The sequence below is a fragment of the Boleophthalmus pectinirostris genome, unplaced genomic scaffold (assembly GCF_026225935.1).
Source record: "Boleophthalmus pectinirostris isolate CB_2022bp ecotype Guang Dong unplaced genomic scaffold, ASM2622593v1 HiC_scaffold_14, whole genome shotgun sequence".
In the NCBI taxonomy this organism is placed as follows: Eukaryota; Metazoa; Chordata; class Actinopteri; order Gobiiformes; family Gobiidae; genus Boleophthalmus; species Boleophthalmus pectinirostris.
Genome location: NW_026571047.1, coordinates 35191424 through 35212678, shown reverse-complemented (window position 1 = coordinate 35212678; position 21255 = coordinate 35191424). Strand labels below are relative to the sequence as shown.

Here is a 21255-nt window from a genome sequence, read left to right as displayed (position 1 = left end):
GTAGTAGTAGTAGTAGCAGTAGTAGTAGTAGTAGTAGTAGTAGTAGTAGTAGTAGTAGTAGTAGTAGTAGTAGTAGTAGTAGTAGTAGTAGTAGTAGCAGTAGTAGCAGTAGTAGTAGAGTAGTAGTAGTAGTAGTAGTAGTAGTAGTAGTAGCAGTAGTAGTAGTAGTAGTAGTAGTAGTAGTATTGGCAGAGGAGGAGTATTCAAAAATCAAGTAAAAGTAACGTTACTTCAAAATAATATGACTCAAGTTAAAGTACAAAGTAGAAGTACAAGAAATGACTGAAGTAAGAGTAAAAGTATTTGGTAAAAGTACTGCAGACTCACGGCAGGAAGAGGAAACTAAACTTTTACTCATTTACTCAAGTCATTAAGAGTTACTCTGTACTGTTACTCTGTAGTACTCGTGTAGGAGTACTGTTACTGCAGTAAAATGTTACTCAAGCAGGAGTAAAAGTAAAAGTATTCTGCTGGAAAAGTACTCTGAAAAGTTTATTTCTGGATTTATTTTGGGCAAGAAGAGATTTATATTCTAGTTTTATGTTTAATGGAACAGAAGTGAAATTATAACAGAAATAAAAATGACAAAAGTACAGTTTGTTTAAAAAGTTACTGAATTAAAAGTATCCGAGTACTACCCACGTCTGCTGCTCAATTAAACTAATTAATCAAGAAAATAGAACAACTAAAGGTAATATTTATAAGAGGGAGGTCAATTATTTTTAGTTTTTCTAGATTAGATTCTGCATTTGGTTCCATTTCTGACTAAAACATCTGGGTCCAAATTTTATGCAAATTATTAAATATTTAGAGTTTGTTCCAGACTCTTGAAAATGTCCCTTCGACCTAAACTAGAACACAGAACCAAATAAATAAGACGGGTTCCAATAATTTGACATTTTATTCCGCAAACACAAACTGAAACTTGCATAAAAATGACGTCAAAAGTTCATAAAATCTATAAACAGTCACTTGAAAAATGAGTCAATTTCCAGTAAACTTCATGCAGCTCGAGCTCCTCTGAAACATCTCCTTTTTCTTCCTAAATCTTTTTTTTTTTTTTATGCTAAAACCTAATGCAGAGTTCTAATCGAGATGATCTGAAACTTTATTTATTTTTATTTTTTTTCCCGTTAATGGACCATCCTCGTGTAGAAGTGTTAAAACTAAAACATGAAGTAAAGTGAAGAAGAGTCTGAGTCCTGATGTGAAGCTCCAACCATTTTTATCACAAACTGGATTATTACACAGTGTCGGGAGTAACAGATTACAAGTACAGGAGTTATGTAATCAGAGTACAAATGATGAGTAACTGTATTCAGTTACAGTTACTGTTTCAGTGAGTGGTAATTGGATTACAGTTACTTTGTTGAAATAAATGGATTACACAGAGGGATTTAACTGTTTTTACATTTTGGGCTAAACCAGAACTAAACCAGAACTAAACCAGGACTAAAACCAGGACTAAAACCAGGACTAAACCAGGACTAAAACCAGGACTAAAACCAGGACTAAACCAGGACTAAACCAGGACTAAAACCAGGACTGAACCAGGACTAAACCAGGACTAAACCAGGAATAAACCAGGACTAAAACCAGGACTAAACCAGGACTAAAACCAGGACTAAACCGGGACTAAAACCGGGACTAAAACCAGGACTAAACCAGATCTAAAACCAGACTAAAACCAGGACTAAACCAGGACTAAACCAGGACTAAAACCAGGACAAAAACGGGGACTAAAACCAGGACTAAACCAGAAGTAAAACAAGGACTAAACCAGGACTAAAACCAGGACTAAAACCGGGACTAAAACCAGGACTAAAACCAGGACTAAACCAGGTCTAAAACCAGGAAAACACTAAAACCGGGACTAAAACCGGACTAAAAACCAGGACTAAACCCAGGACCAGGACTAAAACCGGACTAAAACCGGACTAAAACCACTAAAACCGGGACTAAAACCAGGACTAAACCCAGGACTAAAACCAGGACTAAACCCAGGACTAAACCAGGACTGAAACCAGGACTAAACATTATGACACTAACAGTCGTTGGACATAATTTAAAGCCGCAGTGTCTCATATATAAAGCATTTTTCTATCAATAATATTTTTAATATGTTTAAGTAAAGTCTGGGCTTTTTATTTTATTTTATCAGATAAAACTTCTCATGTTCAGATCCTCGTCTTTGTTTCTCTTCAGTAAAACAAAAGTCTGTTCATGGAGACTTGGACTCAACAGACAATTTGAAGAAAACAAACAAGAATTTTCAGGATGTGGTTGATACATTCATGTAGTTTTATAAAGCAGGACAATATCAAGTAATCCAAAGTATTCAGATTACATTACTCACTTTAAGTAATTTAATGGATTACGTTACAAACTACATTTTGGTGTATGTAATCTGTAATCTGTAGGGGATTACATTTTAAAAGTAACACTCCCAACACTGTTATTATTATTATTATTATTATATTATTAAATGACCTTCCACTCACCGGAGCTCATTTTGTTTGATTCCGGCACAGCTCGTTCTTCGTTCCACTTGTTTGAAGCAGAAAAGTGAAAGAAACGGAGAATTTAAAGAAAAAAAGTCTGAAATGTGAGATAAAAGTTCGAACGTGTTTGTGTTGTTTTCATGTCCGCGGCGAGAGGAAAGCCCCCACAGGCTGCCCCGGCACCGCCTGAACCAAAATACCACACAAAAAATAAAAATAAAAAAATAAAAAATCAACTATTCCGCCCGTTTAGAGAAAATTATAAAGAATATGTGAGATTGAATGTTATTTTATAAAACTACCACAAGCTGTAACGGATTTAAATATGTTTTTCGCATGGAAAATTCGAGGATTTAAAGAGTTTTATTTGGGGATTGTACCGGTCTGTCCCGCCGCCTTGAGCGAAATGCGCATGTGCAGAAGGCGCTGTTGCCATAGAGACGGAGACCAGAGACGATTTATTACGGAGAGATTTCAAACATGAACCGGTTTTGTTAATTTGATCAAACTGAACTCATAAATAGAGAGAATAAAATGTAAGAATGTGATGGACTAGTTACGAAATTGGTCAAGAATAAGTTATTATTGTTTAGCGTTTGATAAAACATAATATATAATTAAATGCGGTTTATTTTTTATTTATGTTTTTTTTTAAATCGGACTTTGGGAGTCTCGTCTGAATAAAGGATATCTGGTAACAATTCAGAGGATTTATTCAGCTTTTGTGTTATGTAAATAAGCTTAAAAAGTAAAAACAACGTGATTATTTGTGAAATTAAATTCTCATTATAGTGAAATGTCAAAATTGGTAGTTCAGGGATGAAAATTAACTGGATAATTTCAACTGGTGGGAGCCTAAAAATGACAAAACTGGACTTAAATTGTATTTTGTCTAAAATTTTTATCTAATATTTGCACTGCTGACGCTTATTTCAATGTAGTTTGTTACAGTGTAAACCTGTTATAGTAAATTATAGTATATTTATCAGCTTTTTGGTATAGACAACATCTTAGGACTTAAATTTTCATTCAGAAATCCATGGACAGAATATTTAACACACAAAAATTTAACCATCATGTGTGTTTTATTCTTATACAATATTTTAATTAAGACTTATAGTGTGCATGTGGATCGTTCTGTTCTAATTGTGACATTTAAAATCATGAAAACGAAGAAGCTACAAGAACATGGACAAAGATCCGAGAAGATTTAAATAATTTCTCATTAAATCCACAGAAATTAGTATAAAATTAAATTAAATTAAATAAAAAAAGTGTCTGTGGGAGGCCGGGCTCATTAGAAAAGTGTATTTATTGATAGGTTACAGTGGCATGAGTTTGACACAGGAATGAATTTCAAAATAAGTGTTGAAAACAAAAATTACATAAAAATAAATCTACAGCGATGATTATTTTCATTGGGGGAAAAAAACAAAACAAAATGATTCAAGAAAAACAAAACAAAAAGACAGAAACAATATGCCATTTCTACAACCATTTACATAAGAGACCCTGGTATTTACAGCGCCGCAGCTACAGTATGTACAAGAGGAAGGAACAGTCCTGGCCTCACAGAACCGGCCCGAGTTTGGTCCGAGTCAAACCAGGAAAAGTCCACAAAGTCCACGTGGGTTTTAAAGACGGAAAGTTTCACGGTGTAGACCTGGTTTGGTCCCGGTTTTGGTCCAGGTTTAGGCCCTGGGTGAGAGTCTGGTTCGGTTTTATGTTTAAGACTTAAGAGGGTTTAGAACTGGGGCGGAACTAGTCTAGTCCTGGTTTAGTCCGGCTTTAGTCCCGGTCTAGATACAGTCTGATCTAGTCTAGTCCTGGTCTTGATACAAATTGGGTCTGGTCTTGGGTCTGGTCTTGGGTCTGGTCTTGGGTCTGGTCTTGGGTCTGGTCTTGGGTCTGGTCTTGGGTCTGGTCTTGTCCTTGGCCCAATTTGGTCCTTGTTCAGTCCCTGGTTTGGACTGGGCTGAGAACTAGTCTAGTCCCTGGTTTATTATGGAGTCCAGTCATGATCTAGTCTAGTCCTGGTCTAGATACCATCGAGTCTGGTTTCGAGTCCGGTCTTGGGTCCAGTCTCGGGTCCGGTCTCGGGGGTCCGGTCTCGTCCTTGGCCCACTTTGGTCCTTGTTTAGTCCCTGGTTCTGGTCTGGACTGGGTTGAGAACTAGTCTAGAACCTGGTTTATTTTAGAGTCTAGTCTAGTCCTGGTTCAGTCCTTGTCAAGTCCCTGACTGGGTTAAGACCTGGTTTAATCCCAGTTTGGTCCTTGTTTAGTCCCTGGTTCTGGTTTGGTCTCGGCTGAGAACTGGTGTAGTCCCTGGTTTATTTTAGAGCCTAGTCTAGTCCTGGTTTAGTCCCGGTTTAGTCCCGGTTTAGTCCCAAAGCCGAGCCCCGTCCTTTCGCTTCATGATTCACAGAAAAGACTTTTCTCGGTTTTTAAATCGGACCAAACTCGTCTGATTCTCAAACATGATCCGAGTTCAGACTAAACGAGTGGTTTTTTAAATCGTCTGTGACAAACGCGATACAGTGGAAGACACTTTTGTTTCAAGACTCAGCACAAGATTCACCTGCACGTCCACACCGGGCTTTACGGTAAAGCACAAACACAAAAAACACTAAATATTAAAATTATTATTATATTTAAAAAGTCGTTTTAACGAGATCCCACGTCGTCGTCTCGTTTGGGAATCGCTCAAATCCTCCTGTATCCGAGTATTTGGACACAGGTTTGTTTTCTTTAAGGCGAAGTGTGAAAGGCAATTTAACTCACAACCTCCAAGATAAAATAAAAAAAAAAACAAAAAAAGGCAAAAATGTAAAAATTATACAAAAATGTGCAATTTTTTTGCTGCTTGAACGAAAAAAAAAAAAAAGATCGGAATTTTAACTTTAGGAGATTTGAGACACGTTAAAGAGGAGGTATTTCACTTCTCTGGGATATTAACCGTAACATCACATATTTACATCACCGTGTTTGCTCTCTGTGCTAAGTCACTCCCCCTTCAGAGCACACAAACAAAACAAAACAAAAAAACTGGCATCTTCTTTAAAAAAATTAAGAACTAAGAAAAAAGTGGTTGTATTTGTGTTTGGGGAGAGTTTATGGAACAATTTGACAGATGATTAAAAAAAATAAAAGTCTGACGCTGTAGAAGCCTTAAAAAAATAAAGTATAAATTTAAGAGTTTTGTTTTAAAGATGTTCAGAATGAACTCTGCATTAAAGTTTGTTTTAACTCATATTTTGTCTCTTGTATTGACAGTGAGTCGTGAGTCGTGAGTGAAATTAACTCAAACTTTCTGTTCAGACGCTGATTTTCTTTTTCAGAATCGTGTCGTTTGTTTTTCCTTCAGACTCTTTGGGGCTCGTTTTGTTTTGCTGCAAAATAAATAAATAAAATCTACAATCGCACACGACGGGTTTGTGTCGTGTTTTTGTGTTTTTATGGAGAGCGGCCGTGTGGGAACGTGGGGGCGGAGCCTCGTACAGACGCGTACTGCTGAGTGTTTGAGGGTTTGAAGAGGCTCCGTCTAGTCCTGGTTTAGTCCTAGTTTAGTCCTGGTCTAGTCCCCAGTCTACTTTAGACAAGTTCAGACCTGGTTTAGTTCTTGTTTAGTCCTTGGTTTCTGAACTGGGTTGTGAACTGATCTGGGCGGAGCCTCGTACAGACTCGTACTGCAGAGGGTTTGTTGAGGCTCTGTTCACCTGACGACGTTTGGAAACATTCGGGTGACGACTTCACTGTTTTTTTTTTTCCTTTAATAAATCGCCTGTTAATTTGTGTTTTATAATTTGTCTAATGTAATAAAAATAAATAAAAGTTGTTCTGTTCTGTAGATCCACAGTTCTGACAAACGCTTCGGCTGAATCCACAGTTTTATCGTTTTGTTAAATTAAACTCCGACTGAACTCCTCGTCCTCCTCGTGTTTCCAAACGTGAACCGAGCCTGTACGGTCCCGGGAGAGATCTCTAGATGATTCAAACAAGCACGGACGAGTCTAAAAACTCTTCAGGCAGGAACGACGTTAGAAAAATACCAAAAAATATAAAGAGATTTCGCAAAATACCTCCAACTTTAAATAAAAATACCAGAAGTGCAGAGAATTTTTTTAGCTTTGTCGATTTAAAAACAAGAAAAATCAAGTTGTGAGCAAAAATTGTTCGTTAAAAAGTAAAAATTGAGTTTACCGTAAAGCCCGGCGTCAACGTGACCAAAACTCTGAGTCAAACCTTCGCTGGACACACTGGTCATTTTCAATCTACAATCTGTACATCTATAAACACACATTCATTATTAAGGCGAGAACTGGGAGTGTCCCTTTCAAAAGACGCTAAAAATCAGGAAAAAAACAAACAAAACTCATCTTTTTTTTTTAAGGGGCGAATTTTCGGGTGAATGCCAAAAAAAAAAAAAAAAAAGTACCAGCCGGTTTGAGACGCGAAGGGGCCGGTGCCGAAAACTACGAGAACCAACGACAAGAAAAACACCAAAATACGAATCACGAGAAAAGTGGAGTCAACCCTGAGAGAAACTGAACATGGCACAGCTGACAGTGGTTCTGCAAAACAAACGTGGTTAAATAATTAGAAAAAGTGGAGTTAATATTAACGGGAAAAACACAAATAAAGAGCGAGAGCTGAAAAGAGCCGAGTCCACAGAACCTACCAGAAAAATCTGAACGGTTCCTCGATTTTAAACCATCTGGATCACAGGGACGAGAGAGACGCTCAGGGCCGAAGAAACTAAAAGATCCTGGTTTAGTCCTGGTTTAGTCCTGGTTTAATTCTTGTTTAGTCCTAATTTAATCCCGGTCTAGTCCCACGGTCTACTTTAGACAAGTTCAGACCTGGTTTAGTTCTCGTTTAGTCACTGGTTCTGGTTCTGGTTCTGTGTTGGGAGCAGGTTAAGACCTCGCTTAGTCCTCGTCTAGTCCTGGTTTAGTCCTAATCTAGTCCTGGTCTAGTCCCCGGTCTACTTTAGACAAGTTCAGACCTGGTTTAGTTCTTGGTTCTGGTTCTGGGTTGAAGAACTGGTGTAGTTCCCGGTCTGATTTACTTTAGACTGGATTTTGTCCCCGGTTTAGTCCCGGTTCAGTCCCGGTTTAATCCCGGTTCAGTCCCGGTTTAGGTCCAAGTTCAGAGCTTATTTAGTTCTTGGTTTTCAAACTGGTTTAGACTGGATTTTGTCCAAAGTTTAGTCCTGGTTTAGTCCCCAATTTGGTCCCCCGGTCTAGTCCCTGGTCGTCTTTAGACAAGTTCAGACCTGGTTTAGTTCTCGTCCTTGATTCTGGTTCTGGGTTGAGAACTGGTCTCGTCCCCTGGTCTGTTTTACTTGGTTTTACTTTAGACTGGATTCTGTCCCAAGTTTAGTCCTGGTTTACATTCTGGATCTGGTTGGGACCGGGTTAAGACCTGGTTTAGTCCTGGTTCTGGTTTATTAGTGATTTTCGGCATAAAAATACATTTAAAAGCAAAAAAAAAAAAAAAAAAAAAAAAAAAACATTAACTTGAATTTTCGATCCTAAATCCAAAGCTTATGTCGGTGATTAGATTTTTAAAAATTTTTTTCTGGTGAATTTTGGATTAAAAACACGATTTAAAACCTGAGCGACAGAAACTGAACCCTGTGAGCCTCAGGTCGAGTTCAGGTCGAGTTCAGGTCGAGTTCAGGTCGAGTTCAGGTCGAGTTCAGGTCGAGTTCAGGTCAAGTTCAGGTCAAGTTCTGGTCGAGTTCTGAAGTTCTACAGACGAGGAAACGACGTTAGAACTTTAGAAGGTTTAAAGTGTAAATGTGGATGAAGCTCGGCTCTCGTCTCTCGCTCGGCTTCAGGATTTGAGCTTTAAAGAAACTGAAACTAGTGGTTATAAACGTTTTTTAAGACTGACGCTATTTTAGTCCATTTTCAAACCAGGAGCCAGAGCGGTTCTGTCCGGTTCTGTCCGGTTCTGTCCGGTTCTGTGTCCAGTTTCATGTGGATGAGTCGAAAATCTCCTCAGTCAGGTTTTTCATGTTTAATTTCCCTCTTTAAGGCAATTTATTTACTTCTACAATTTTTAATAAGTTTAGAAATTTTTTTAATCCTCGTTGAAATTCAAATTGTGGTTTCAAAATGTTAAAAATTTAAACAGAATTTGTCAAATTTGAGAATTATTTGGTCAAAAAATACGTTTTAATAGTTCAAATTTAGTTCATTAAGATATTTTTTTGCTCTCAAGTCTTTAAAAAGTGAAGACATTTTTTAAATCTTCATTGAAATTCAAATTGTTTTCTCAGAATGTGAAGATTTGAAGCAGAATTTGTCAAATTTTAAGCTTATTTGGTTTTATGTTCAAACTTGGTTCATTATGAGACATTTTTGCTCCCAAGTCTCTAAAAAGTGTAGGAAAAAAATTCTTGCTGAAATTTAAATTTCAAAATGTGCAAAATTTGAAGCAGAATTTGCCAAATCTGAAGATTATTTGGTCAAAGAAACTTTTTTTTAAATAGTTTAAACATGTTCCTGAGTTGACAAAGTGTAGAAACAAAAAAAATATTGTCATCGTCATTCAAATTGTGTTTTGTGAAAATTTGAAAGAGAATTTGTCAACATTGCAGATTATTTGGTCAGTGTTTTTATTGTTCAAACTTGTCGATAAAAGTCTGTTATTTGTGTTTTTGTTGTTAAATTTCTCGTCTTTATTTGGTTCTGCTCGTGTTTTTTTCGCTCTGGCTCCTGGTTCGTGTTAAACTTTTTGCTGCTGTGAGTTTTTAGCCCCGTGAAGCGAAAAGTCAAATCTACAAAAACCCGGCGGGCGAAGTTCTGCTGCGTCGAACTCGAGTCTCACACACGACCTGTTTGTCCCCGAGAGGCTCCGGTAGAAACGCAAAACTCCAGAAGGTCAGAGGAGGAAGAGGAGGAAGAGGAGCAGGTCCAGAGAACGACTCGACTACGACCTGAAGTTTTACACTTTTACACTCGAAAACATCCAAATATGAACGAAAAGCCAACGAACGTTCACCTACAGGAAACAACAGAGGCTCCGGTCCTGGTCCGGTCCTGGTCCGGTCCTGGTCCGGTCCTGGTCCGGTCCTGGTCCTGGTCCGGTCCTGGTCCGGTCCTGGTCCGGTCCTGGTCCGGTCCTGGTCTAGTTTCTTGGACGTCTCTTTTTGTTCTTTTTTAGTTTTGTCACAGTGAAAAATAAATTCGGTCTTTACAAAGACTCGACTTTTACTCGTTTGGATTTTTTCTTCACGTTTTAAGTAAAAAATTGTATTTAAATTAAAAAATTAAATAATTTGTTCTGAAAATATGAAAGTCCTGGTTCAGACCTGGTCTAGGACTTGAGTCAAACCTGGTTTAGGACCCAGTTTAGACCTGATTTAGACCTGGTTTAGATCAGGTTTTAGACTTGGTCCAGACCTGGTTTTAGACCTGGATTAGGACTAAGATCAACTTGGTTTTAGATCTGCTTTTGGACTTGGGTTGGACCTGGTTTTAGACCTGGTTTAGTGCCTGGGTCAGACCTGGTCCAGACCTGGTTTAGACCTTAGTTCAGGACCCGGTTTAAGCCCTGGTTTAGAACCTGATTTAGATTCGGTTTAGACTCAGTTTAGGACCTGGTTTAGACCTGGTTTAGCTCTGGTTTTAGATCCAAGTTAGACTTGGTCGAGACCTGGTTTAGACCTGTTTTGAGACCGTGTTTAGACCTGGCTTTAGCCTTCATTTTAGACCAGTTATAGACCAGTTCTAGACCAGTTTTAGACCCGGTTTAGACCCGTCCGTTCTCTTTTTGAACCTTCTCAGTTTCCGTTTAAGGCGACGCCCACACGCGCCTAAGCCCCTCCCCCTCGCTCTCTCTGTGACCTGTGACCTCTGACCCCTTCCCTCCGCCCCCTGCCCCGCCCGGGCGCCGCCCCGCCGCCCCCGCCGCCCCCGCCGGCCCCTCCGGTCATTGCAGCATGAGTTGTTTGAGATTATCGTGGAGAATGGTGTCCTTGACGTCCCGGAACACGAGGCGTATGTTCTCGGTGTTGATGGCGGTGGTGAAGTGGTGGTAGAGCGGTTTCTGGGTGGCGTCGCGGCGTTTGGCTCGGAAACACTCCACCATGAACTTCTGCACGTCCTGCAGGCTGTGCTCCGGCCCGCTGTACTCCGGGAAATAGTCCTTCAGCGGCACCAGCTTCACCTTCTCCTCCAGCAGGTCCGTCTTGTTGAGGAACAGGATGATGGAGACGTTGAGGAACACGCGGTTGTTGACGATCGTCTCGAAAATGTTCAGCGATTCTCGAAGGCGGTTGGTCTGACGATCCTCCATCAAAACCTGACGAAGAAGGAGGACGAGAAGAAGAGAGAGAAGAAGGTTATCAGCAGTGAAGAGGCGTTTTTCAAAATAAAACCAAAAATAAGAAAATGAAAAAAAACTAATATTTTCTTCCTTATCCGTCTCCAAAACCAAAAGGAAAAAAAGAGATAATGATTCATTTTTTCATTTCTGGATTCTGTGTTTAAATCAAAAATGGCAAAAACTGAAAATAGACTGAACCAGGTCTAAACCAGTACGAAACCAGGACTAAACCAGGACTAAACCAGGACTAAAACAAGACTAAAACAAGACTAAAACGGTCTCAGCCCCGGTCTTAGTGCTGGTCTGAGTTCCAGTCTCAGTCCTGGTCCTGAGCTCAGTTTCAGTCTCTGTTCCGGTCTCGGTTCTGTCCCGATCACCCAACCCAACAGTCTGCACGGGCGCATCTCCAGGGTCATCCCCACACTCCTAGTTCAGTCCTGGTTCAGACCTGGTTTAGTCCTGGTTCAGTCCTGGTTTCAGACCTGGTTTAGTCCTGGTTTAGACCTGGTTTAGACCTGGTTTAGACCTGGTTTAGTCCTTGTTTAGTCCTGGTTTAGTCCTGGTTTAGACCTGGTTTAGACCTGGTTTAGACCTGGTTCAGTCCTGGTTCAGTCCTGGTTCAGTCCTGGTTCAGTCCTGGTTTAGTCCTGGTTTAGTCCTGGTTTAGTCCTGGTTTAGTCCTGGTTTAGTCCTGGTTTAGTCCTGGTTTAGTCCTGGTTTAGTCCCTGGTTTAGACCTGGTTTAGACCTGGTTCCTGGTTGAGTAGAGTCCTGGTTTAGACCTGGTTTAGTCCTGGTTGGTAGTCCTGGTTCAGTCCTGGTTCAGTCCTGGTTCAAGTCCTGGTTTAGTCCTGGTTTAGACCTGGTTTAGACCTGGTTTAGTCCTGGTTTAGACCTGGTTCAGTCAGACCTGGTTTAGTCAGTTTTCAGTTTTTTCCATTTTTCATTTAAACACAAAATCGAAAACTGAAAAAATCTAATCATTTTCTGTTTTTTCATTTTGGTTTTGGAGACAAATAATGAAGAAAACTGTAGTTTTTTCCTTTTTTTTCTCCTTTTGGTCCTTCTGTCAGGTGGTGGTGGGGGCAGGGGGCGGGGACAGGTGGTGGGGGGGGGGGCGGGAGGGGCAGGGGACAGGTGGTGGGGGGGGGGCGGGGAGGGGGGGGCAGGGGACAGGTGGTGGGGGCAGGGGGCAGGTGGTGGGGGCAGGGGGGACAGGTGGTGGGGGGCAGGGGGGGTGGTGGGGGGGCAGGGGGCAGGGGGGGGGCAGGTGGTGGGGGGGGGCGGGGACAGGGGCAGGGGGACAGGTGGACAGTGTGTTTGTTCTCGTCCCTGTGTCTTATTCTTGTTCTGATCCATTTTGTTCTAAACACTTTCAGGAAACGTTCTAAAGGTTCTGCTCTTCAGACGTGAGGAACATGAGGCTCGAGTTTTGATTTTTTTGTTTTTTTAGACGTTTGCTCAGCGTCAAAGACCAGAGGACGGAGAAACGCGTCGGATAAAGACGTCGTCTAAACGCGTCGTCTCCTCGTGTTGGACTTTAGAGTCTCGTAAACGTCGTCACGTTTCTGGACTCGAGTTTATCAGAAAAACTGATAAGAAAAAAAAAACTCAGAACAAAAACAGAAACAGACACGTGCGGAAAAACAACGAGGAGCAAAACAGGACGAAGAGAAAGAACGAAAGAACATAAGAAAAAATGAAACAAAAGAATGAAATGACCAAAAGAACAGAACGAAAGAACAAAACGAAAGAATGAATGAGCAAAAGAACAAACACAATAATGAACGAAAAAAAAAAGAATGAGAAAGAATGAACAAACAACAAACAAAAACAGTGAAAAAAAACAACAAAAGACGGCGTTTTGTGTGTGTGTGTGTGTGTGTGTGTGTGTGTTGTGTGTGTGTGTGTGTGTGTGTGTGTGTGTGTGTGTGTGTGTGTGTGGGTCAAAACTTCCAGTTAATTCCTCTGATATAAAACAGTATTGAACAGATACATATGTTCTCTACATATGACCTTTTTTCTGTTCCAGTTTTGGTTGTAAAGTTCCATCTGTTTTAAACAGACCATGAATGAAACATGGAACAAAAATTATTTCCCAAATTTCACAGACCTGAAAATCCTGTAAATAAATGTTTGTATTTCATCATATCTTGTGTTATTCCATCTTTGAACTGTTGATGAAGGGACAGGATTAAAAAAAAAAAGGTATTTAAAATGATAAAAATGTTCTTGGAAGGACTGACATATTTTATAGAAATAGTTTCTTTCATTTTGAAGTAATATTAAAGTTTTCAGAAGAAAAAAGCGACAAATGATGTAAAATCCTGCACCTTCTACTTGTTTGTACAATTTTCCCTCCGTTACTTTTCCCTCCGTTACCATGAACTTTCTTAATAAAAAATCTCATGAGTCAAAAAGTCAGAGGTTTTTCAACCTAATCTTGTACCATATGGTAGAAAACTATATGAAGCAAATATTCAAACCAGTTTGTTAAGGATATGGAAGTGAGAACCAAGAGTTTATCACTGTTTGGATTTATTGACCAAAAAGTGCTGCATATTTCATTCCCTCCGTTACCGACATGAGTTTTTACATTTTTTGTCTTGAACTTGAAAGAATCTCACAGGTTTAACTTGACCCTGTTGGAGTGTAACTCTTTCCTACATTCTGATACTTTACTTATTTCAATAGTCGAGTTTGAGCCTGACGTCATTGTTATTAAAAACCCGCGTTGCTGCTGGGAAATATTTTGGTCGGAGGCAGAAACACGGTAGCGTCAAACACAGTGTGTAACCTCGTGTATTTCTCCCTGATGGTAAATTCCTGCTGCATTATCAGATGCACAAATAGAAACATGGAAGAAGGAAAATGTCTTTTTCGTATTCTGAGTGAAAAGAACCACTAACGGTGAATTAAACGACTTTCAAACATCCGCAGAGCAAACGTAGAAGATCCTAACAAACCGTGGACTCAACAAGTTCAACAACACATCCAGACTCTTGGAGGTTTTCATCTTTTCTGCTGTGAATGGCCCAGGAGTTTCCACCAAGTCATTGTGGATGTCGCCCAAGTGAATATTTGTCCAGGGAGTTGGAGATTCTGACCAGAAGTTTGGTTTGGTCCAGGTTCTGTCGGGGTTGAAAAGGGTGATTTTTCGTCCGTCGATGTTTATGACCAGTTTCTGGTCAAATGTTCTTGGGTCGTCTGCCGTTACAGTGGATCAATAACCAGGATCAATACCCTTTACTTGTTTTCTCGCTCCGTCCGTCATGTTGAATTAGTGTTTCTTGCCACCGACCAAAATAATTCCCAACATGCAACGTGTTTGTCAGCAGTGACACTGGCCTGTTGTCTCTAGTTTCTGAAGAGTTTAAATGTCAAACATCTGCCTGTTTCCTCCGTTACGTCTCGACTGGATCAAGTCGTGTGTTTACAGACGTGGACAGAGACGTGACGTGTGAACAAACTAAATGACGTCTGCGTGGAGTGAACTGACCTGGTCGTACTCGGAGGACGACACCACGAACAGGATGGAGGTGACGGAGTCGAAACACTCGAACCAGCGCCGCCGCTCCGACCTCTGACCCCCCACGTCCACCATTTTGAAAGGCACGTTCTTGATCTCGAAGTCGTACTCGTGGATCCCTCGGGTGGGTTTACGCGCCAACAAGATGTCCTGCTGACTCGGAAGGTAGTTCTGACCAGAGAGAGAAAACACACGAGGAGAAACATCTGAGAGAGAGAAGATAAAACCACAACGAACATGAGGAGAAACATCTGAGAGAGAGAAGATAAAACCACAACGAACATGAGGAGGAACATCTGAGAGAGAGAAGATACAAACCACAACGAACATGAGGAGAAACATCTGAGAGAGAGAAGATAAAACCACAACGAACATGAGGAGAAACATCTGAGAGAGAGAAGATAAAACCACAACGAACATGAGGAGGAACATCTGAGAGAGAGAAGATACAACCACAACGAACATGAGAGAGAGAGAACATGAGGAGAACATCTGAGAGAGAGAAGATACAACCACAACGAACATCTGAGAGAGAGAAGATACATCATGAGAGAGAGAAGATACAACTGAGAGAGAGAGAGACAATGAGCATCTGAGAGAGACATGAGGAGAACAACTGAGGAGAACATCTGAGAGAGAGAGAGAGAGAGTACAACCACAATGAGAGAAAAGACAACGAACATGAGGAGCATCTGAGAGAGAGTGGTTTGGTGGAGGTCAGAAGTAGAGCCCGACCGATATATCGGTTTGGCCGATATTATCGGCTGATAGTCGATATGCCCCAGTTGCCCATATCGGCTGATAATATCGGCCAAACCGATATATCGGTATATTTGCTGATATGGGCCGATATTTCCCGTGGTCATGTGATACGTCGTTATAAATCTTAGACTCTTTACATTCTGTTCATTTAATCCAATTTACAGACACAATAAATGTACAAATATGTGACTCCACATTAGTATTTATCTGTGGAGTCATTTGTCTGTGTCGTACTGTCCCTGAACACACCACAGAGTCACGTCCTGTCCCTGAACACACCACAGAGTCACGTACTGTCCCTGAACACACCACAGAGTCACGTCCTGTCCCTGAACACATCACAGAGTCACGTACTGTCCCTGAACACACCACAGAGTCACGTACTGTCCCTGAACACACCACAGAGTCACGTACTGTCCCTAAACACATCACAGAGTCACGTACTGTCCCCGAACACACCACAGAGTCACGTACTGTCCCCGAACACACCACAGAGTCACGTACTGTCCCTGAACACACCACAGAGTCACGTACTGTCCCTGAACACACCACAGAGTCACGTACTGTCCCCGAACACACCACAGAGTCACGTACTGTCCCCGAACACACCACAGAGTCACGTACTGTCCCCGAACACACCACAGAGTCACGTACTGTCCCCGAACACACCACAGAGTCACGTACTGTCCCCGAACACACCACAGAGTCACGTACTGTCCCTGAACACACCACAGAGTCACGTACTGTCCCTGAACACACCACAGAGTCACGTCTGTCCCTGAACACACCACAGAGTCACGTCCTGTCCCTGAACACACCACAGAGTCATGTCACTCATGTGTTTGTTTACACCTGCAGACACAGATCCAAACACTGAGATTATTTTCTTTTTACGGACGATCGGTTTGAGTCTGGATTAAAAGGACATTTATTAGTTCAGACTTGTGATGCGGGAGGAGCCTGTGGGAGGAGCCTGTGTGATGTGGGAGGAGCCTGTGTGAGTCTGAGTGTTGAAATATGTCGACTTTGAAGTTAGTTTTTGTCATTTGTTATGGGTTAGCTGCTGTAGCTCCTGCACATAAACAGACTGTTTTCTGTTGGTCTATTGTAAAGTGATTATATTGTTCGTATATTTGTTACTGGACCTGCACTGATATGTAAATGAGCTGTGAATAGACGTGTGAATTATGACATTTGCGCATATAATTAATTACCGCGGCGCGCAGCATTTACGGCTAAAGGCTAATAGCGCTAGTTTCTTTACTAGTGATGAGTCGGTCACGAACGAACGAAGCGGCTCTTAGATCCGGATCTTTGAAGCGAACGACGGGAGCCTGATCCTCATTGGGAGCCGTGTTTTCTCTTTCTCTCACTTTTTTTCTCTTCACGCCGCGTACAGACTCGTGGTTTGACAGCGGCAGCGGCTCAAAACAAAACTAAGAAATTTGCGTGTGCGTAGGATAAAAAAAAAACTAAACATGAGCATATTTGGCTGTAGTTTAGCATAAAATAAGTAAGTCTCGGTTTAGTCCTGCTTTAGTCCTGTTTGCAACAAAACAATCTGAAGAGCCACTTGGGAGCCAAAAGAACCAGCAGCTTTTAGTGAGCCGAGCCAAAAGAGCCGGTTCTCTAAAAAGAACTGGAAAACCCATCACTAGTGTCTAGAATGTGATGCAAAAATGCCATTAGGCCGAACTTCTGTCTGTAAATATGATGTAAAGAGTCAGAATAACAATAAATGTTGCCTAAAAAAACCCAATTTAAAATCCACCAGAGCCAAACCTAAGTTTTTTAAACAATTCAACATTTACAGTGAATTTTTACATCACTAAATATATCGGCGATTATATCGGCAGCTAAAAATCCCATTATATCGGTTTCATATCGGCCACAGCAAAATCCATATCGGTCGGGCTCTAGTCAGAAGGTCAAAGGGTCAAAGGTTCAGGAGATGTTTCCAGTTTCTTCTGGTCCGGCTCAGTCTCAGTCTCAGTCTCAGTCTCGGTCTCGGTCTCGGTCTCGGTCTCAGTCTTTTGTATCGACTGGAGCAGGACGTGATTCTTCAGACTCAGAATCAGATTAAGTCTCATCTGGTCCAGGATCAGGTTCCTGCCGCGGCTCAGACTTTCCACGATCCATCTCCAGTCCCCGAGGTCGGACTGATCGATCAACGCCAACGCCCCACGGCAGCGCCAACGCCAACGCCAACGCCCAGATCAGGTTTCACTGCCGCGTCTGACACATCCAGTCCAGTCCAGAGTCCAGAGTCCAGAGTCCAGAGTCCAGGGTCCAGAGTCCAGAGTCCAGAGTCCAGAGTCCAGGGTCCACCAGAGTCCAGAGTCCAGGGTCCAGAGTCCAGGGTCCAGAGGTCCAGGTCCAGAGTCCAGGGTCCAGGGTCCAGAGTCCAGGGTCCAGAGTCCAGAGTCCAGGGTCCAGAGTCCAGGGTCCAGGGTCCAGGGTCCAGGGTCCACAGAGTCCAGAGTCCAGGGTCCAGAGTCCAGGGTCCAGAGTCCAGGGTCCAGGGTCCAGGGTCCAGGGTCCAGAGTCCAGAGTCCAGAGTCCAGAGTCCAGAGTCCAGAGTCCAGAGTCCAGGGTCCAGGGTCCAGAGTCCAGGGTCCAGAGTCCAGGGTCCAGAGTCCAGGGTCCAGAGTCCAGGGTCCAGGGTCCAGAGTCCAGGGTCCAGAGTCCAGAGTCCAGGGTCCAGAGTCCAGAGTCCAGAGTCCAGGGTCCAGAGTCCAGGGTCCAGGTCCAGAGTCCAGGGTCCAGGGTCCAGTCCAGGGTCCACAGAGTCCAGAGTCCAGGGTCCAGAGTCCAGAGTCCAGGGTCCAGGGTCCACAGAGTCCAGAGTCCACAGTCCAGAGTCCAGGGTCCACAGTCCACAGGGTCCAGAGTCCAGGGTCCAGTCCAGTCCAGGGTCCACAGTCCAGAGTCCAGGGTCCAGAGTCCACAGGGTCCAGGGTCCACAGTCCAGAGTCCAGAGTCCAGGTGTCCAGAGTCCAGAGTCCAGATCCAAAGTCCAGAGTCCAGACTTAAGGCAGAATCTGGGGTCAGTGTTCAGAGTCTGAGTCTGAGTCTGGGTCCATGTCTCGGTCCAGGTTTGAGTCCAGGATCAGATTTAGAGTCCAGGTTTAAACTAGGTCTAGTACAGTTCTAGACCTGGTTCAGAACTGTTTTAATCTACGGTTTAAATCCTTGGTTCAAGTCCCAGGTTCAAGTTCAAAGTTCACTCCAGATTCAGTCCAGGTTCGAGTCCAGTCCAGTCCAGTCCAGGTCCAGTCCAGGTCCAGTCCAGGTCCAGTCCAGGTCCAGTCCAGGTCGTGTGGTAACTCACCGGCTCTCCAAGCTTATCCAGATTATCCAAGAAATATTTCACCGACTCCCCCTGAAAAACAAACAAGCTCAGAAACAAACCAGATGCCCTCCCCAGGTCCTCCCCCCAGGTCCTCCCCCCCAGGTCCTCCCCCCCCCCCCCAGGTCCAGGTCCCCCCCAGGTCCTCCCCCCCAGGTCCTCCCCCCCCAGGTCCTCCCCCCAGGTCCTCCCCCCGGTCCCCCCCCCGGTCCTCCCCCCCAGGTCCTCCCCCCAGGTCCCCCCCCCCCCCCCAGGTCCTCCCCCCAGGTCCCCCCCCAGGTCTAGTCATATTTTCATCATATTTGAGCCCTGTTTAGGCCTGTGTTAGTCTTGTTTTAGTTCTGGTTTAGTCCTGTGATAGGCAGCGTGTTAGACCTGCTTAAGTCCTGCTTAAGTCCCGGTTCAGTCCTGATTTAGACCCTGGTTTAGTCCTGGTTCAGTCCTTTTCCTGAACTCTTCCTGTGGAGTCCTGGAGCAGGTCTGGACACGACCCTGAAGAATTCCACGATGCAAATGTGTCCGAAAATAAACCCCAGAAAAAACATCAACACGGAGACGACGGAAGAACTCAACCAGGTCTAAAGCTGGACTAAACCAGGTCTGAACCAGGTCTGAACCAGGACTGAACCAGGACTGGACTGAACCAGGACTGAACCAGGACTGAATCACAGCCACCCAAGGACTAAAAGAGACTAAACCCAGACGTAGATCAGCATGAAAACTGGACTAAACCAACAATAAACCAGGGACTAAGCCAGGTCTAACCCAGGACTACACAAAGTCCAACAGCAGGACTATCCCAGAACTAAACCAGGACTAAAACAGGTCGAAACTGGGCTAAAATATGATTAAACCAGATGTAAACCAGGACTAAACCAGGAATAAAACCAGGAATAAACATGGATCTAAACCAGGTCTAAACCAGGCCTAAACCAGGTCTAAACCAGGACTAAACAGGATCTAAACCAGGTCTAAACAAGGATCTAAACCAGGATCTAAACCAGGATCTAAACCAGGATCTAAACCCGGACTAAACCGGGTCTGTTTCAGGCCTTGTTTCTGTCCTTTTGATCCTTTAAAAACCGCCCAGACCTGAAAAACCAGTGTGCACGAGGGGGGGGCGAGGGGGGGTGTGCACGAGGGGGGGCGTGCACGAGGGGGGGGGCACGTGGGGGCACGAGGGGAGGGGGCAGGTTCATGAAAAGAAAAAGGATTTGGGTAAAAAAAAATGACCACGACCACTCAAGTCCCTGTGCTCCCAGCTCTAACTCACTCCCCCTTCAGAGCACCGCCCAACACTCAGCTCAGCTCCACGACGTCGCCTCCGTCAAACACAAAGTACACAAAAACACAAAGTACACAAAAACACAAAGTACACAAAAACACAAACTACACAAAAACTAAAACTACACAAAAACTAAAACTGTCAGTCGTTTGTGCTGCTTTAGTTTTGGAGATTTTAACGATTCTTTTCCAGGTCGAACCGGCGTCGGCAGCTCCAGGAAAATAAAAAAATGAAATAAAACGACACAAAATGGAGTCGGACGTTTGTGTTTCGTTTGTGTTTCGTTTGTGTTTCGTTTGTTTCGTTTGTGTTTCGTTTGTGTTTCGTTTGTGTTTCGTTTGTTTCGTTTGTGTTTCGTTTGTGTTTCGTTTGTGTTTCGTTCACAAAGTTCAGTTTGTGTGATTCTGATTCTTCAGATAATCAGTTTTATTTTGGGCCGATGACTCAATTTGGTTTGTTCTGTTTTGTGTGTGACCGTTTTCATTTGTGTGAGTTTATTTCTAAAATGATTCAATATTTTTGTGTTAATTATATTTTGGTCATTTCTGTTCAGCTGAAAATTTGGGCCGATGACTCAAAATGTGAAACTGCCTCAAAACAACAGAAAATTAAACCAAATATTTGTGTTAGTTTTTAGTCACTTTTGATTCATATTTTCTATAATAACTCAGACTTTTCCACAGACGCTCACTCGTCTCTTCGCTCGTTCTGTGGAGTTTTGTTAAAGTCGTTGTCTATTAATCAAAAGTGAGTGACTAAAAACTAATAAACATTTGGTTTAATTTTCTGTTGTTTTGAGGCAGTTTCACATTTTGAGTCATCGGCCCAAAATAAAACTGAAAATATCTTTAGAACCAGAATCACTGAGGATGGAACAATAACTGGAATATGGTGAAATCGTATCGTCAAAGTTCTCACAATAACATCGTGGAGCATCACAATAAATCGAATCACAAGTGTCTTTGTTTAAATGAAGAGTTAAAAACACAGAGGAACTACATAGACCATGATCCTTTGCTCCAAAATATCACAGAAAATATTATTGTACTGTGAAATTAAACCAAGGTCTAAAAGCAGGACTAAACCAGGACTAAACCAGGACTAAACCAGGTCTAAACCAGGACTAAACCAGGACTAAACCAGGACTAAACCAGGATTAAACCAGGACTAAACCAGGTCTAAACCAGGTCTAAACCAGGACTAAACCAGGACTAAACCAGGACTAAACCAGGATTAAACCAGGTCTAAACCAGGACTAAACCAGGACTAAACCGGGACTGAAACAAGGTCTAAACTGGGACTAAACTGGGACTAAACTGGGACTAAACTGGGACTAAACCAGGTCTAAACCAGGTCTAAACCAGGTCTAAACCAGGTCTAAACCAGGTCTAAACCAGGACTAAACCAGGACTAAACCAGGACTAAACCTAGTCTAAACCGGGACTGAAACAAGGTCTAAACTGGGACTAAACTGGGACTAAACTGGGACTAAA

The 21255-nt window shown here is 42.6% G+C and overlaps 2 protein-coding genes across 4 annotated transcripts in view; both read right to left on the bottom strand.

Moving 5' to 3' along the window:
* The window catches only part of si:dkey-21c1.4 (uncharacterized), an 8309-nt gene extending 5492 nt beyond the window's left edge, over window positions 1–2817 (bottom strand). Inside the window, exon 1 of one of the 2 annotated variants that reach the window (XM_055150014.1) lies at window positions 2502–2817. The gene's annotated coding sequence lies outside the window, so the exon portion shown is untranslated. The remainder of the gene's footprint in view (window positions 1–2501) is intronic. The other variant, XM_055150015.1, reaches the window with a different exon arrangement.
* Window positions 2818–3795: 978 nt separating this feature from the next.
* LOC110164386 (guanine nucleotide-binding protein subunit alpha-13) overlaps window positions 3796–21255 on the bottom strand; it is a 35602-nt gene continuing 18142 nt past the window's right edge. For both annotated transcript variants that reach the window (XM_020929419.2, XM_055150011.1), the window contains exons 3-5: window positions 18460–18510; window positions 14337–14537; window positions 3796–10814 (exon numbers count right to left, since the gene is read on the bottom strand). In XM_020929419.2, the coding sequence (XP_020785078.2) occupies window positions 10443–10814; window positions 14337–14537; window positions 18460–18510 (624 nt within the window). In that variant the 3' untranslated portion in view covers window positions 3796–10442. The remainder of the gene's footprint in view (window positions 10815–14336; window positions 14538–18459; window positions 18511–21255) is intronic.